Source organism: Thamnophis elegans, chromosome 2, assembly GCF_009769535.1.
Source record: "Thamnophis elegans isolate rThaEle1 chromosome 2, rThaEle1.pri, whole genome shotgun sequence".
In the NCBI taxonomy this organism is placed as follows: domain Eukaryota; kingdom Metazoa; phylum Chordata; class Lepidosauria; order Squamata; family Colubridae; genus Thamnophis; species Thamnophis elegans.
Window position 1 is genome coordinate 7,866,504 of NC_045542.1, and position 14,542 is coordinate 7,881,045.

General features: G+C 42.8%; 1 protein-coding gene across 1 annotated transcript in view; it reads left to right on the forward strand.

Annotated features, from left to right (window-relative positions):
* ARHGAP4 (Rho GTPase activating protein 4) overlaps window positions 1-14,542 on the forward strand; it is a 69,602-nt gene extending 55,060 nt beyond the window's left edge. Inside the window, exons 18-23 of the mRNA XM_032211502.1 lie at window positions 2,317-2,393; window positions 6,858-7,005; window positions 9,669-9,755; window positions 9,927-10,070; window positions 12,788-12,881; window positions 12,974-14,542. Of these exons, the coding sequence (XP_032067393.1) occupies window positions 2,317-2,393; window positions 6,858-7,005; window positions 9,669-9,755; window positions 9,927-10,070; window positions 12,788-12,881; window positions 12,974-13,186 (763 nt within the window). The 3' untranslated portion in view covers window positions 13,187-14,542. The remainder of the gene's footprint in view (window positions 1-2,316; window positions 2,394-6,857; window positions 7,006-9,668; window positions 9,756-9,926; window positions 10,071-12,787; window positions 12,882-12,973) is intronic.

Here is a 14,542-nt window from a genome sequence, read left to right on the forward strand (position 1 = left end):
ATCTACATCAGCATGTTAAGCTTGCTTAGTTCAACTTTGGTCTGCCCCAAGGGTGCTCACTCTGGCAAGATTTGGTGCCCTTTGTTCAAAGGTAACAGAGGGGCATCATATTCCTATTCAAGAATGCCTTTGCATCTGTTTGGATGACATGTGTTTGTCCTGCTGAGTTGCCCACCCTGTGTTATACCTGAATCCTTTCATCAGATGCTTGGGCTGGCCTCAGTCGGAAATCGTGTCCTTTCTACTAAGGGATCAGTCTGGTAGAGCCACTGCAATAGATGAAATTGTGTTCTCTTTGATTGAAGTTAGAAATCTGTTGTGGCCCAGCAGGAGCCGTTGGAGCTGCCACCAGACTCCGACAGCAAGGGGCCCTATGAGTCGGCTCTGGAGGATGTGGAGGACCCTGGACAGGGTTCCGACTCCGAGCAGGGCGCAGAGAGGCTGGTTGGCCACCAGGAGGCACCTAAGCCTTGGACCAGTGGGGAGGAGACAAGGGAGAGTGAGCTGGTTGCCAGTAGTGAGTTGTTCCTGGATGCGCGCCATCGAAGAGCTAGTAGGTGTCAGGAAAAGTTGCGCAGGTACAGGAGGTAATTGTACTCAGCTGGTGGTCATTAGGCTCCTCTCCAGACTATAAAAAGACTCCTTGTGCACACGCCCCTCTTTGCAGAAGTCAACACAGGATTGAATGTCGGAGGACATTACTGTGAGCTTGGCAGGCTGGATTGCTGCCAAGCCTTATCTGTGTTTATTGCTGCCCAAGCTTGTCTGTGCCGGTTTGCTGCCAAGGACCTGTCTGTCGAGTAATTAAATGCTGTAACTTATCTCTGGCTCGGACTGTGTGTTGGTGTGAGACGAGGGGGGTCAGAATAGAAATCATTGGGTTTGCTTGCTATGAATGGCTTAGAGCCCCCAATATTAGCCTATTTACTCTGTTTGAGTGAGTGATAGATCCACCTTTCTTTTTCCTTCCTTTTTCTAAACCAGTGTCAAACAAAAACTTTATTTTAGCCCAAGACCAGCTTAATACAATACAATAAGAAAGGATTTATAGAAATGTAGACTTACAATACAAAAGGCAAAAGGGTGATATAAGGGAATTGTGTGAGGGACAGGACGTATTATCAGGAATTTAGGCCTAAGTAAGATTAAAATATTGTTTAAATGTTTATTTTTTTTTTCAAAAAAAAAGTCCTATATAAATATCCAAGTAGTATGTTGGGCAGGTAAATGTAAACATAAATACATAAAACAAGTAGAGCAAATATAAAAGTGGTTGCTGAGGGTGAAAGGAAGCATTAGGAAATGAAGGAAGAAAAACTGAGGGGAAACCGTTTTTGATAACTTCTTGTGGCCGTCTTTCTGATTTCACACGCTGTCATGCAGAATTTGGGCACTTTGTGTGTGTTATGGTACGAGCCTTATCAAACAATAGAAACAATGGATAGAAATACCTAGAGTGGCCCGGAAAATCTAGCAGGGGCATAAATGGCAGTGTTGCATATACGGCAGAGGTGGGTTCCCTACCAGTTCGCACCTATTCGGTAGAACCGGTTCGTCAAGTCTACCAAACCGGTTAGAAGAGGTTCCACCAGTGGACCCGGAAAGCAGGCGCCACACCTACAGAAGAGGTTCCAAAATTTTTTGAAACCCACCACTGACTGACACACACACACACACACACACACACACACACAGACTGACACACAGAGAGAGAGAAAGAGAAAGAGAAAGAAAGGAAGAAATAAATAAATAAAAAAAGAAAAAAGAAAGAAAAAGTGAGAGAGAGATGAAAGAAAAAAAGGAAAAAGGGGCAGAGAGACATAAGGAAGGAAAGAGAGAGAGAGAGAGAGAGAGAACGAGAACACATGGCCAGCAAGCCACTCCCACCATGTCACATGGCCGGCAAGCCACTCCCACAAAGGAGGCCACACCCACAGATTAGGTTCCAAAATTTTTTGAAACCCACCGGCTTTAATATTGCCAAACCTGTAGTGCCTACTTCGTTGTTTCTATCTTCCCATCCACAGAATGGCACAATTGTTCTGAATAGGGTACTTTTTAAAATCAGCCATCAGACAACTATGAGTGTCAATAGCTTTTATGTGGCCTGTGTTAATATTTTCCCTCTTGTATGTTTTTGGTCTGCGACTGAAGCAAGTATATAAGAAATAAGAACAGTCATGGTATGTGTGTGTTGCTTGTGTGCCTACGTGCTTTGATTTGCTGTACAGCTCCAGCCCAATAACTTAGTTAAGGGTGCCATGCGAAAACACCCCTTGGCTCTCATTCTTTGTCTCTTTGTCTCTCTTTCGACAGTGATGTCTTGCCCCTGGAGACTACAGCAGAAGAACCTGAGACTGAGGGGACCCCAGAAACTCCAGCAAGTGAGGATGGTGAGTGTGTGTGTGTGTGTTTGTAAGAGGAAGTTCTGAGACCTCTTTTGTCTTGTCCTGCTTGTTGTACTTGATACTACCCTCCGCATGGGGGTGGGGGATTGAAAGAATAGTTAGGTTACAGGGCCAGAGGCCCAGCGTACCTGCAAGACCACCTACTGCCACCGGTAGCCTCCCACCGTCCAGTGCGATCCCACAGATTCAGAGACAGTGTCGGCTAGCGACCCCCAGGGGGAGAGCCTTGTCTGTGGGAGCGCCTTCCCTCTGGAATGAGCTACCCCTGGAACTTTGCATAATCCCCGACCTCCGGTCCTTCCAGCACGCCCTAAAAAGTTGGCTTTTCCAGCAAGCCAGCCTGGCCTGAACAAAACAATATAAATTATTGATCATTGTTCATTTTAATTCGAATTTTTTTTTAAAAAAATGTTATTGTCAATTCTAATGGGTTTGTTTGGGATATTCTATTTAATTTTTTTTTTATTTTTGTATTATGTGTTTCTTTTAATGTTGTATGCCGCCCTGAGTCCTTGGGAGAAGGGCGGCATATAAATCTAATAAACCTAAACCTAAACCATAGCATTTTCAGTGCTAAAGGAAGAAGGGAATCAGTGGTAGGGAGTCTGTAGTTGAGCTTCTTGGAGGAAGACAATATAGGAAGCTGTTGTGACTCAGCAGAAGCTTGCTGTGAGTTGCGTCGGGATGCAGGAATAATGAGCAGCTGTTGTTCGTTAGGGTCGGCTTCTGCAGGTAAAAGACGGATGGTGCCACGCCTTCGTGGCAGAAGTCAACGTTCGTGGTTCATCGTGTGTGGTTCATTGTTTGGAGATTCAAAGAGGCACTTGGATAAGTGATTTGTTTTCTGTAAACCTGATTCAAAGAGGCACTTGGATAAGTGATTTGCTTTCTGTAAACCTGGTTTGCTGTAAGAGCTTTTTGTTTTTGCATTATAACTTTTTGCCAGAGACTTTATCTACGTTTAATTTTGGGCTCTCAGCCAGCTTGAGCCAGGACTGATAAATATATTTCCTTTGAAGTTCTGTCTGACTGTCGTCTGTGAACGAGCGAAGACGGGGGGTCAGAACAGGAAGCCATATATCTAAACACAGACATGAATTAAAACAGAGTACATGAGTCCATGTCCTGGATCAGGGTCTGTTTTTCACAGTTGGAACTGATTAGTCCCTGATTAGTTAAACATGGTAAATGATGAGGGATGCTGGGAGCAACACTGAACATTCTCCTTTAGATATGCTTTAAATGTGTCTCTTAGAGCAGTGTTTCTCAACCTTGTCAACTTGAAGATGTCTGGACTTCAACTCCCAGAATTCCCCAGCCAGCATTCGCTGGCTGGGGAATTCTGGGAGTTGAAGTCCAGACATCTTCAAGTTGACAAGGTTGAGAAACACTGTCTTAGAGGACCTGCTATGGAATTCTGATATATACAAATTGGGTTTCTGGGCTCCATATCTTTATTGGAGTATCATCTGGCCATGCAGTAGAATTAAAGACAGTCTGTGCAAGAATAAGTATGACTAGATACTTTGGGATGTTGGTTCACATCTGTTTCTTTTTATGGAACAAGCATGTCACAGTCTGCACTTTATTTTAGGAGGCAAAAGTTGTTCCTCCCCTGCCCTAATGAACCTGGCTGACACGCTCATCCCATAGATCCTTCAGAGAAGAAAAATATGCATCGTGGCCCCACCATCCCCTGCCTGCGTCAATAATGTGACATCGATATTCATAAAAATAATGGTTTTCCTATGAGTTCCTATTCCCTACTTATGATAATGAGGACCATTTTACAAGCTTTTTCAATAAGCTTCAGTCTTCCGTTTGACAATACAATATTTAAACGCAGATGGTGCTTCAGCTTCACAAGCTGTTTTTTTTAATAATTTTTTTTATTAGTTTTATTACAAAAAAAAACACAAAAAGAAAAGCATCATCTTTCATTACATCTTGTAGAAAGCGTATCCATTGGTCACAAGTACGTTTCGTGCGTTCTGTCCACAATCACATATATTCCATTCAGTTTAAATTGTATATGTTAAAAATTTATATATTTTACTATCGCCATACCACAATTTTCATTTAGTTAAGATTCAAAGACACAGCCACCTGCTGGCATTTTTCTCTCCTCTTCTCTCCACAAAGGCAAAAAGCAACAATCTCTAAACAACAATCTATTAATATGTGTTAACAAAATGACCATTTAAAGTCTAAGACAATCTAAAGGGAAAAGGAAAAAATGTTGACATTTCTAGTTAATAATCACCGAAGTATATGTTAACCTTCCCTTTTGTTTTTATAGTTGAAAGACAGAAAAAAAACACAATTGTTTGCCATTTCTAATCCAAATTAAAATGTCTAGTTGATAATTTCCAAGATATGCATTAACATTCCCTTTTATTATTGTAATTAGAGAAAGACAGAGAAGAAAACAATAGTTTGCTATTTACATCACATCACCTCTTATTCTAATCCAAATTATTTATAGCTTCATAACAAGGTCTGAAACACAAATTAATAGGCTTTATCACACCACCAAAACTCAGTTGCAATTTGTGGCCGGGTTATTTATCCTAATTAAGGTTATCCTTTCATTGTTAATATCATGATATATTTATATGTTAGCAATTAAACATTCAATGATAATCTATAAGAGTCTACAAAATACTAAAATCCCTACTTATTAACCATCAAAAATTAGCTAATTTTTATCAATTGGCATTTTCAGGCAGTGTCTTTCCAGTAGCAAAATAATCCTTTCTCTCTTGCCAGCAGTTGTGTCATTTCACTTATTAGAATCTTTTCAAAGTTTAACATTTCTCTCCACACTCTGTAGCTTAAAGGATCTCTCATGTAGTTTCGTAGCTCTTTAATTGTTATTAACGTAGGCTTCGCAAGCTGTTTTAACGATTGTAAAACAGGTCAGTCTTGTGACCGATCTGATTTTATGAGCTTTTTTTTTTTAGCAGTCGGTAATACAGTTGGTTGTCAAATGAATTCATTAAGCAAACCTATTGTTTGCTAGGGTAGTTCTAGCTGTACTTTTTAAAAAATATATATTTTTATTCTTTTTCTTAAAAAACAAAACAACACATACAAAACAAGAGGAAGAAAAAAAAACTTTCCTCCATTTCATCAAGCATGCCGTTTGGTTACAAGTTTTGGTGCATCGATTCTTAAGATTAAGAATAACATCACTGGTTTTGCATTAAACATAACTGAATATTTCGCTGTCATTGAGCATTATGTGTTTTCAAGTTACCATTAATATTCTTTCATTTGTAACAATCCTTATTTCCTTGAATTCATAATTATCTATCTAATAACAACAAGTCTTCAAAGTATTATAATATCACCTATCTCCAAGGAGAAAAAGCGGAGATTAGAACAAAGAATTCCCATTAATTTGTAATATACATTCATATTTTCAATTGACCATAATGCCACCAATCATCCAGAGTTCCAATAATAGTTTTCCATTATGAATTATTAATCCATATAGTGGTTAAGTATTTCAAATCATACAGCTCTAGCTGTATTGACAACCTCTAATGTGCAGTCATATGATTGCAAAGTTTGGCGACCATTGAAACTTTGGATTTGGGACATAACTCCCCTTTTTCAGGTCCATCATAACTTTGAATGGTTTCCAAGCAGCCGTCGTAAATTGAGGACTACCTGCATGTTTCTGTCCATCTGTCTGCACACACAAGCATCCTTTGTTTGCTAGATCCAATTATTCCAACAAGAACAGAGTGTGGATATCCTTAAGATAGGATACAACTCCTCGTGTAGACCCTGCTGTAAATAAACCTTCGTTACCTTTCCCCCTGTGGAGTTGCAGAAACATGTTTTCTGGCTGACATTTGAGGTGTTCTTCTGCAGGTGGGTTGCAGTGGTAGGTTTCCAAAATTGTTCGAACCTACTCTGTGGGTGTGGCCTCCTTTGTGGGAGTGGCTTGTCACCCATGTGACCGGATGGGAGTGGCTTGCTGCCCATGTGACCGGATATGAAGATGCTGACAACACTTGTCAGAACCACCTTAAATTACTTCACACACAGCACTGGCATTCAAAAGAATATGATGTAAACTTATTTTTTAAAAGGCATCTTTGGTTTGCATTAAAACAACTTCAACACATGCAATGTTCTGATTGCATCACAAACGCAGTAGTCATCCTTACCTTTCACAGAGGCCCTGAGTTTTATAAATATGAGCATGATAGTGTAGAATAATCATATCCAAGGCCAGTGGCGGGTTTCAAAAAATTTTGGAGCCTCTTCTGTAGGTGTGGCCTGCTTTCCGGGTCCACTGGTGGAACCTCTTCTAACTGGTTCGGTAGATTTGACGAACCGGTTCTACCGAATAGGTGCGAACTGGTAGGAACCCACCTCTGGTGGGTTGGAAAGGGCTTGTTGACTTACAAATTATTCATTTTCTTGCCCTCTCAGAAGGCGATTCCCAATCGGAAGCTGTGCCCCGCTCTGGCCCCATAGCTCAACCTGAAGAGCGGTTTGTGCGAGGAATCCCAGTGGGCTGGCGGCGAGGTGAACGTGGTGGCAACCGAGGATTAGTGCCACCCATTGTCTTACCAGACAGGTGAGTGGCCGTTTGTATTGTCAGTCAAGAGGAAAGTAGCAGTCGTGAATGCAAGCAGACCAGGGTAGTTTTGGAAAGATGCAAGATTGCTGGCGAAATCTTCATGTTTAGCACATAAAAGGGAGGCTTTGCTGCATATTGCGAGCTTTAGTTGAAACTATCCCAGAATGAAAATAAAATAATGTCCAAGAAGGCTCGTTCCCAATCTGGACTGAGAGGAGGAGATAGAAATAACCCAATAACAGTGTCAGTTAAATAGAAACCAAATGCTCCCATACATGTGAGTGAGCAAGGATTATGGATTTGTGTGGATGTGGATATGTTTAGGGTTGTCTTGGGGTCTGAAGAAAAGATTGGGGGTTGTGGGGGAGGGTGGGGAGGGATATATATTAGGTTGGATGAGACGTGTTAGATTTTAATATAATTTGACCCTACATAGCAATAGCAATAGCAGTTAGACTTATATACCGCTTCATAGGGCCTTCAGCCCTCTCTAAGCGGTTTACAGAGTCAGCATATTGCCCCCAACAACAATCCGGGTCCTCATTTCACCCACCTCGGAAGGATGGAAGGCTGAGTCAACCTTGAGCCAGTGAGATTAGAACCGCTGAACTGCAGATAACAGTCAGCTGAAGTGGCCTGCAGTACTGCACCCTAACCACTGCGCCACCTTGGCTCTGTTTCTTTTTTTCCCCCTTATATTTTCATTACTATTATTATTACTATTTTTTCTTTAAAATTAGGATATGTTAAGCATATTGACATGTAGCGGAAATACACCAAGGAGAGGAGGAGTGGGAAATAGAAGGGAGAATAAAGATGGGAAGAGAAGGATAGGAGAGAGGGTAAGGGGGGAGGATGACAAGGATAAGGAGGAGTGGATTGTAGAGAGAGGAGTAGTAGAAAGGGAGGGAAAGTAGAAAAGGATGATGGAAGGAAGATAGAAAGTTGGAGGATGGTAGAAGAAAGGTGTATGGAGAGCAGAAGAGCTATAATGGGTTTCTATTTTTCTGGGCATTGTTGACAAGAGGAACTGATGTAATTATTATTTAATGCTATATGATACGGGCTATGTATAGTATACATGTGAGTGTGTGTTATGAAAATGAAAATGGAAATAAAATATTCATTACAAAAAAAAGGTTGCTAAAGACAATTGCAGTGGAAGTGGTCGTGGGAATGCATTTTGGAGTTATAAATTCTACATGATCTTCCCTTTCAGGTAAGTAACAATTTGCAAAGCACAACTACAGGAGAATAGAGAAGGAAATTAAAGTGACAGGAAAGAGAGAAGGAAAAGAAATGGAATTAATTATGGCTTAACAGAAACACAATTCATACTATAATTCATATGTTTTTATTCTGGCAAACTGTTCTTGTCTCCTGTTGATTCACCTCTTTAGGCACCCTTTGCCTTTTGTTCTTTAAAATTCTTGTCGCTCTTTTCTGAAGAGCTCAACACGTCATCTACCATACATTTATTCCACATCCTCTCAAACTGTTCGTGGTTCTTCATATATTTCTCTGGGGATTTGATTTTTATTCTTTCTCTCTGTACGCCCTAACCATTTCAGGGTTCTTTCACACTAATAATGCACTTCCTACTGTATTTAACTTGTTTATGTTATAGGTTTCTCCTACCATCTCAGTTCTCTTCCATATAGCAAAGTCTGAGAAAGGTCACTCTTAGAGGCCAATCTGTTCACTTTTTTTTTTTTTACACTAACCTTCACTTTCACCTTTTGTAGTTTCAAAATTCAAATTATACTGTGTTTCCCCAAAAATAATACAAGGTCTTATTTTCTTTTGACCCACAAAATATGGCTTGGGCCTTATTTTCAGAGGAGGGCTAATTGTTTTGGGGTTGCTGGGTGGCTGGTCTCTTGTGTGCGGGCTCCCGAAGAGCCAGGCACAGCATCAGGGCAACACAACACAGCAGCCATGAGGTGACCATGCTCATGAACAGCCGCTTCTCTCCAGATGGCAGACCGCCATGCACTGACCTAGGAGGTATCCCGAATGTATCAAGCCGCGGGAGCTGGGGGGGGGCGGGCAGAGCGCCATGTGGCTTGGTGCCTTAGGGATACCCCCTAGGTCAGTGAATGGCTATCTGCCCGGCTGGATAGGGAGTTTGCCGGGCGGCTTCTCGTGAGCGTGGTCACCTTATGCCTGCTGTGTTGCACTGCTGCGACAGTGCAACACAGCCGTTCGCCCCTGAGACTGTGTCTGGCTCTTCGGGAGCCCACTCACAAGAAATCATCTGCCTGGCAACTCCACCCTCCGGCCAGGCAGAGCGCCACTTCCCAACCTAGTGGAATCCCGAAGGCGCCAAGCAACGTGAGCACTTTGCCCCCCCCCCCAGCTCCCACAGCTTACTGCCTTTGGGATACCGCTAGGTCGGTGAGCGTTGCTCTGCCTGGCTGGAGGGGGTGGGGTTGTCCAGTGGAGGGCTTATATTTTTGCCCACCCGAAAAATGTGGCATGGCCTTAGTTTCAGGACATGTCATATTTTGGGGGAAACACTTTCGGGGACTGCCTTTTTACGTCAAACGATTAAGTGTCCTCCAAGATCTTTTCAAAAGAAGACTGTGGAAGAAGGTGTGAGGGAGGAGACATCAACCCCTCTAACAACTTTCTTGGTCCCTTGGTTGCTTCTTTTGCAGTGAAAAACAATCTAACACCCGCAGCTCCAGGTTAGAGATTGATACTGGACCACCTCTGGAGGAACCGCTCCCTGAACCCGCCAGCAGGTAGGAGAAGTGTGGCAGGTAGATCTCATCCAAATTCTCAGCGCTGCGTGATGGTCACTGATGCTACCTCTGTGATTTGTTGCCTGCTGCAAAGAGGGCTTGTCTTGGGACTGGATCTGTCTCTTAAGCAGGCGTTCTCTCTCCCCCCTCCCCCCACTTCTCATATTTTAGACTGCGTGTCAATTCAGATGTGAGTCGCCAGCGTGGAGGAAGCAGCCCCATTCGCAAGTTGGCATCACCCTTCATGGATGGGGGCCGCCTGCCCTTTCCCATCCTACAAGGAAACCAGGCCAAGACTTTTCATCCTGTTGAGCGGTGAGAGTGTTGAAGGGGAGGGCACAAATGTGCGTTGGCATGTGCTGGATTAATTAGGTGGGGGGGGGACATTTAGAGGTGGCTCTTATATTACCTAGTCCTAGACAAATTGTATTTGGGAAGTATTTCATGTCTGCTTTGGTAGAGTCCAAAAGAATCATCTGCATTAGATGGGACAGGAGAAAAATAGACAATATCTTTGTGGTTTGGGATATAATTAAATGCGGAGATTCTAATTTTGAGTGCTCTGTTATAACAAATCACGGGACTCCCATTTCAAATGCTTTGAAAATAATAGGTAGGTAGGTAGGTAGGTAGCAGTGGTGGGTTTCAAAAATTGTTCGAACCTACTCTGTGGGTGTGGCCTCCTTTGTGGGAGTGGCTTGCTGCCCATGTGACCGGATGGGAGTGGCTTGCCACCCATGTGACCAGATGGGAGTGGCTTGCAGCCCATGTGACTGGATGGGAGTGGCTTGCCGCCCACGTGACCGGATATGAAGATGCCGACGACACTTGTCAGAACCACCTTAAATTACCTCACACACAGCACTGGCATGCATAAGAATATGGTGTAAACTTGTTTTTTAAAAGGCATCTTTGGTTTGCGTTCAAACAACTTCAACACACGCAATGTTCTGATTGCACCACAAACGCAGCAGTCATCCTCACCTTTCACAGAGGCACTGAGTTTTATAAATATGAGCATGATAGTGTAGAATAATCATATCCAAGGACCAGTGGTGGGTTTCAAAAACTTTTGGAACCTCTTCTGTAGGTGTGGCCTGCTTTCCGGGTCCACTGGTGGAACCTCTTCTAACCGGTTTGGTAGATTTGACGAACCGGTTCTACCGAATAGGTGCGAACTGGCAGGAACCCAGCTCTGGTAGGTAGGTAGGTAAATATGACTACAAGGAAGCAGAGCATCCAATTCGGAAATGCTCCCTTATAATAAGTAAGTAGGTAAATAAATAAATAAATAAGAAAGCAAGCAAAACAAGCATTATAAAGCAGAGGCAGATCACGTGTTCTTGATAATGCAGCTGAGTGTTTTTCATGATACATAGTCTGGCTAGCAAAAAAAATTAGCTGAAGTGGCATTGCAAGAGAATGTTGTCAATACAGACAGAATAAGGTTGGCAGAGGAATGGAGAGAACAAATGGACATGATGCCTGATGTTGATCACTCTGCTCTATTACCGAAATGTGTGCTTTCCATAGGCTTTTCCAACAGGTGCTCGATAGCTAGCAAAGCTCTCCGCAGGGCATTTTCTCGTCTATCAAATGTCCTATTCAACCAGCACTTGGAAAGTGCTAACATAATATAAACTTAAGATAATTGAGAGGGATGGATAACTGAAAAAAAACACACAGGATAAAATATTAATGATACAATTAAGAAATTATCGGTTATATACAAAATAAATATGGGACCAAGAAATTCCAGATAGCTTATGATTAAGATCAGGAATGATATAAATTGTTTAAAGTTAGCCTAGCGAGGAGGAGCTAAGTTCAATTTAAAGATGTTATCAATTTTCTATTCTTTTTTCAAATATATTTTAGACTGTTTTTGTTAAAGATTTATACCGTGTATGGGTTCTGGGAAGTCGGGGGAGGGAAGGCTGGGTGGGGGGGTTGGGGCGGAGGGTGGGAGGGAGGGATCTATATTAGGCTTGACGAGGGGTGTTAGATTTTAAAGTAATATGAATGCACATGTATACTGTCTTTTCTTATTTTTTCTTTAAAACTAAGATATGTTAAGTATATTGATATGGAAGCATAAATACCATAGAATGGAGTTTGCTCAGAAGCTGAAATACACCAATAAGAGGAAGAGTGGAAAACAGAGGAGAGAAGAAAGTTAGGAAGAGAGGGATAGGAGAGAGGGTAAGGGGGGAAGATGAGGAGGATAAGGAGGAGTGGAATGAAGAGAGAGGAGAAGGAGAAAGGAAGGGGAAGTAGAGTAGGAAAGGATGATGGAGGGAAGAAAGGAGGCGTGACCCGTCAAAACCGCGCTCGACTAAGCCGCGCCCGATTAAACCGCGTTGCTGACGTCATCAACAGGGCGACAACAGCCAGCGCGGAGAAAGAAGGGCGCTTTAAATAGCGCTTTAAAAGCAAGCCGATTCAACTTAAGGTAAGGGTTAGGTTTAGGGTTAGCTTTAGGGTTAGCTTTAGGGTTAGGTTAAGGGTTAGGGTTAGGTTTAGGGTTAGGTTAAGGGTTAGGTTTAGGATTAGGTTAAGGGTTAGGATTAGGTTTAGGGTTACGTTAAGGGTTAGGTTTAGGGTTAAGTTTAGGATTAGGTTTAGGGGGGTTAGGTTTAGGTTTAGGGGTTAATTTTAGGTTTAGCGTTTACAACGTGCTTCTGTCTCCGCGCTGTTGTCGCCCTGTTGATGACGTCAGCTACGCGGTTTAGTCGAGCGCGGTTTAGTCGAACGCGGTTTTGTGGTGGAACCGAAAGGAGGTAGGAGAGAGGTAGAAGAAAGGTGTATGGAGAGCAGAAGAGCTAATAATGGGTTGTTATCTTTCTGGGCGTTGATGGCAAGAGGAACTGATGTAATTACTACTTAATACAATAGGATATTGGCTATGTAATAGTATACCTGTGATTTTATGTTATGAAAATAGAAAATTAAAAAAAAGTATATTTCAGAAAGAAATCCATATGCAGTCTTATGTTTCATACACTCTTTGGTGGTCTTTGTGTTTCCCCAAGGCCAGACCGCTGGAACGAAGTTTCTCCACGCACCTGGGCTGGCAATAATTTTGAGAGGCAGGGACCAACGGAGAAACGAGTAGAGGTAGACCGGGTAAGAGCCTGCTCATTTTTTCCCCCTCCCCTTTCTAGTTTTTCCTCCCTCTCTTGCTCCCTTCACCATATTTTCTCTTTTTCCATTGATAGGAGGTTGCCAGGAATATGGATTCTGTGTTCAAAGAACTTCTTGGGAAAACTACTCTGAAGCACACGGGGATTTGTGACCCTCCCAATCATTCTGAACCCCCAAAGAGCAATCCTTTGGCTAAGAAGGGTATCGCCCCTGCCAAGCCAGCCTCTTCCAACAGGGCGCTTCTGCGGGGCAAAGGGGTCTTCAAGTCTTTGGGAAATGGAGAGTGAGTCAAACTCAACATGGGGAAAAGCACCCCCCCAGTGTGACTTGCCCAATACTGTGGCTACCCTCCTCCTCCTCCTCCTCTTCCTTCCTGTTCCGGATACCAACTCAGGGCAGTTGTGTCTTGCTCTCTCCTGGTGGGGGTGGGTGGGAAAGGGGGGTGATGTAAGATTATCAGCATTTGTGTTCCGACCTCCAAGCCAAATGTTGAAGATGCATTTGCTGTTGGACGTCTTCCTGCACTGGAGGTGCATCTGAAGGATTTCATGTTGTGGATGTGACTGGGACTAAAACATACAGCTCCCATCAGGATGATCCTGGGACCCAACACCCAGGCCAGCTGTTCCTTTGTCACAAAGAGTTTGCACTTGGATCTTCATGTGGAAGGGATGCATGGGGGGAGGGGATGTGCCAAGATTCCTGGACTCTGTTCTTGGCCTTGGCAAGGGAATCATGTCTAGTGAGTTATGGTGCCAGAGGTTGAAAGGACGGGCATTGTTTTGTACATGTGTGTTATTCTCTTCCTGACGTGCTTCACACTAGCCCTCACCTCCTCTCCTTCCTTCCTCGACTCTCAACCCCCGGCAATGTATCTCTTGTTGCTTTAAACATTCGTCTGAATTTAAAACTTTCCACACACGCTACTTGGTACAGCCTCATCCAACCCTGCACGCATCACCCTCCTACATTGGGGCAATAAGTAAGGGGACATATTTGTGGTGGGGACCCATGTGCCAATTTTCCCCTCATCATCCAAGGTCCAGTTTGTCTGCCCCCCTCCCCCACCTTCTACTTCATCATCATATTTTTGTCTTTACTGCTCAGTATTAATCAGGGCTGCATGTATTCTGTGCTTTAAAATGCTGTGTAAAGTCAAGCTGAATTCTGCAACCTGCAACCTTTACATGTGTAAAGTATGCAACTTCAACTCGTAGAGATTCTCTTCCATAATTTATGTTGCCAATCTGACAACTGGAAATCTGACTTAATGGGCACCCTCGTGGTTCCAAACTTTTAGCAGGAAATTAAAACCACACTTTTCAGCATCACTTTATAGACATAAGGGCTAGAAACCTGCTCTTTTATATATATAAAAATTTTATATATATATAATTTTTTTTCACATTCTCAGGAAGCAGAATTCTGTGCCCAATGCCGCATCCTGTGAGTTTCTCGCGAATTACAGCATATGTACAGCCCTGGTATTTAGCTTGTCATTAACAAAAAAAAAATGACTGTACTGTGATCTTTCTATACAGCCTGTTGATTTCTGTTTCTTGCAATAAACTGGATTTATAAACTCTCCACAGAAAGCGCCTGCCAGTCAGGATTTTATAAAGAATAAACAAGACACTGAAGGA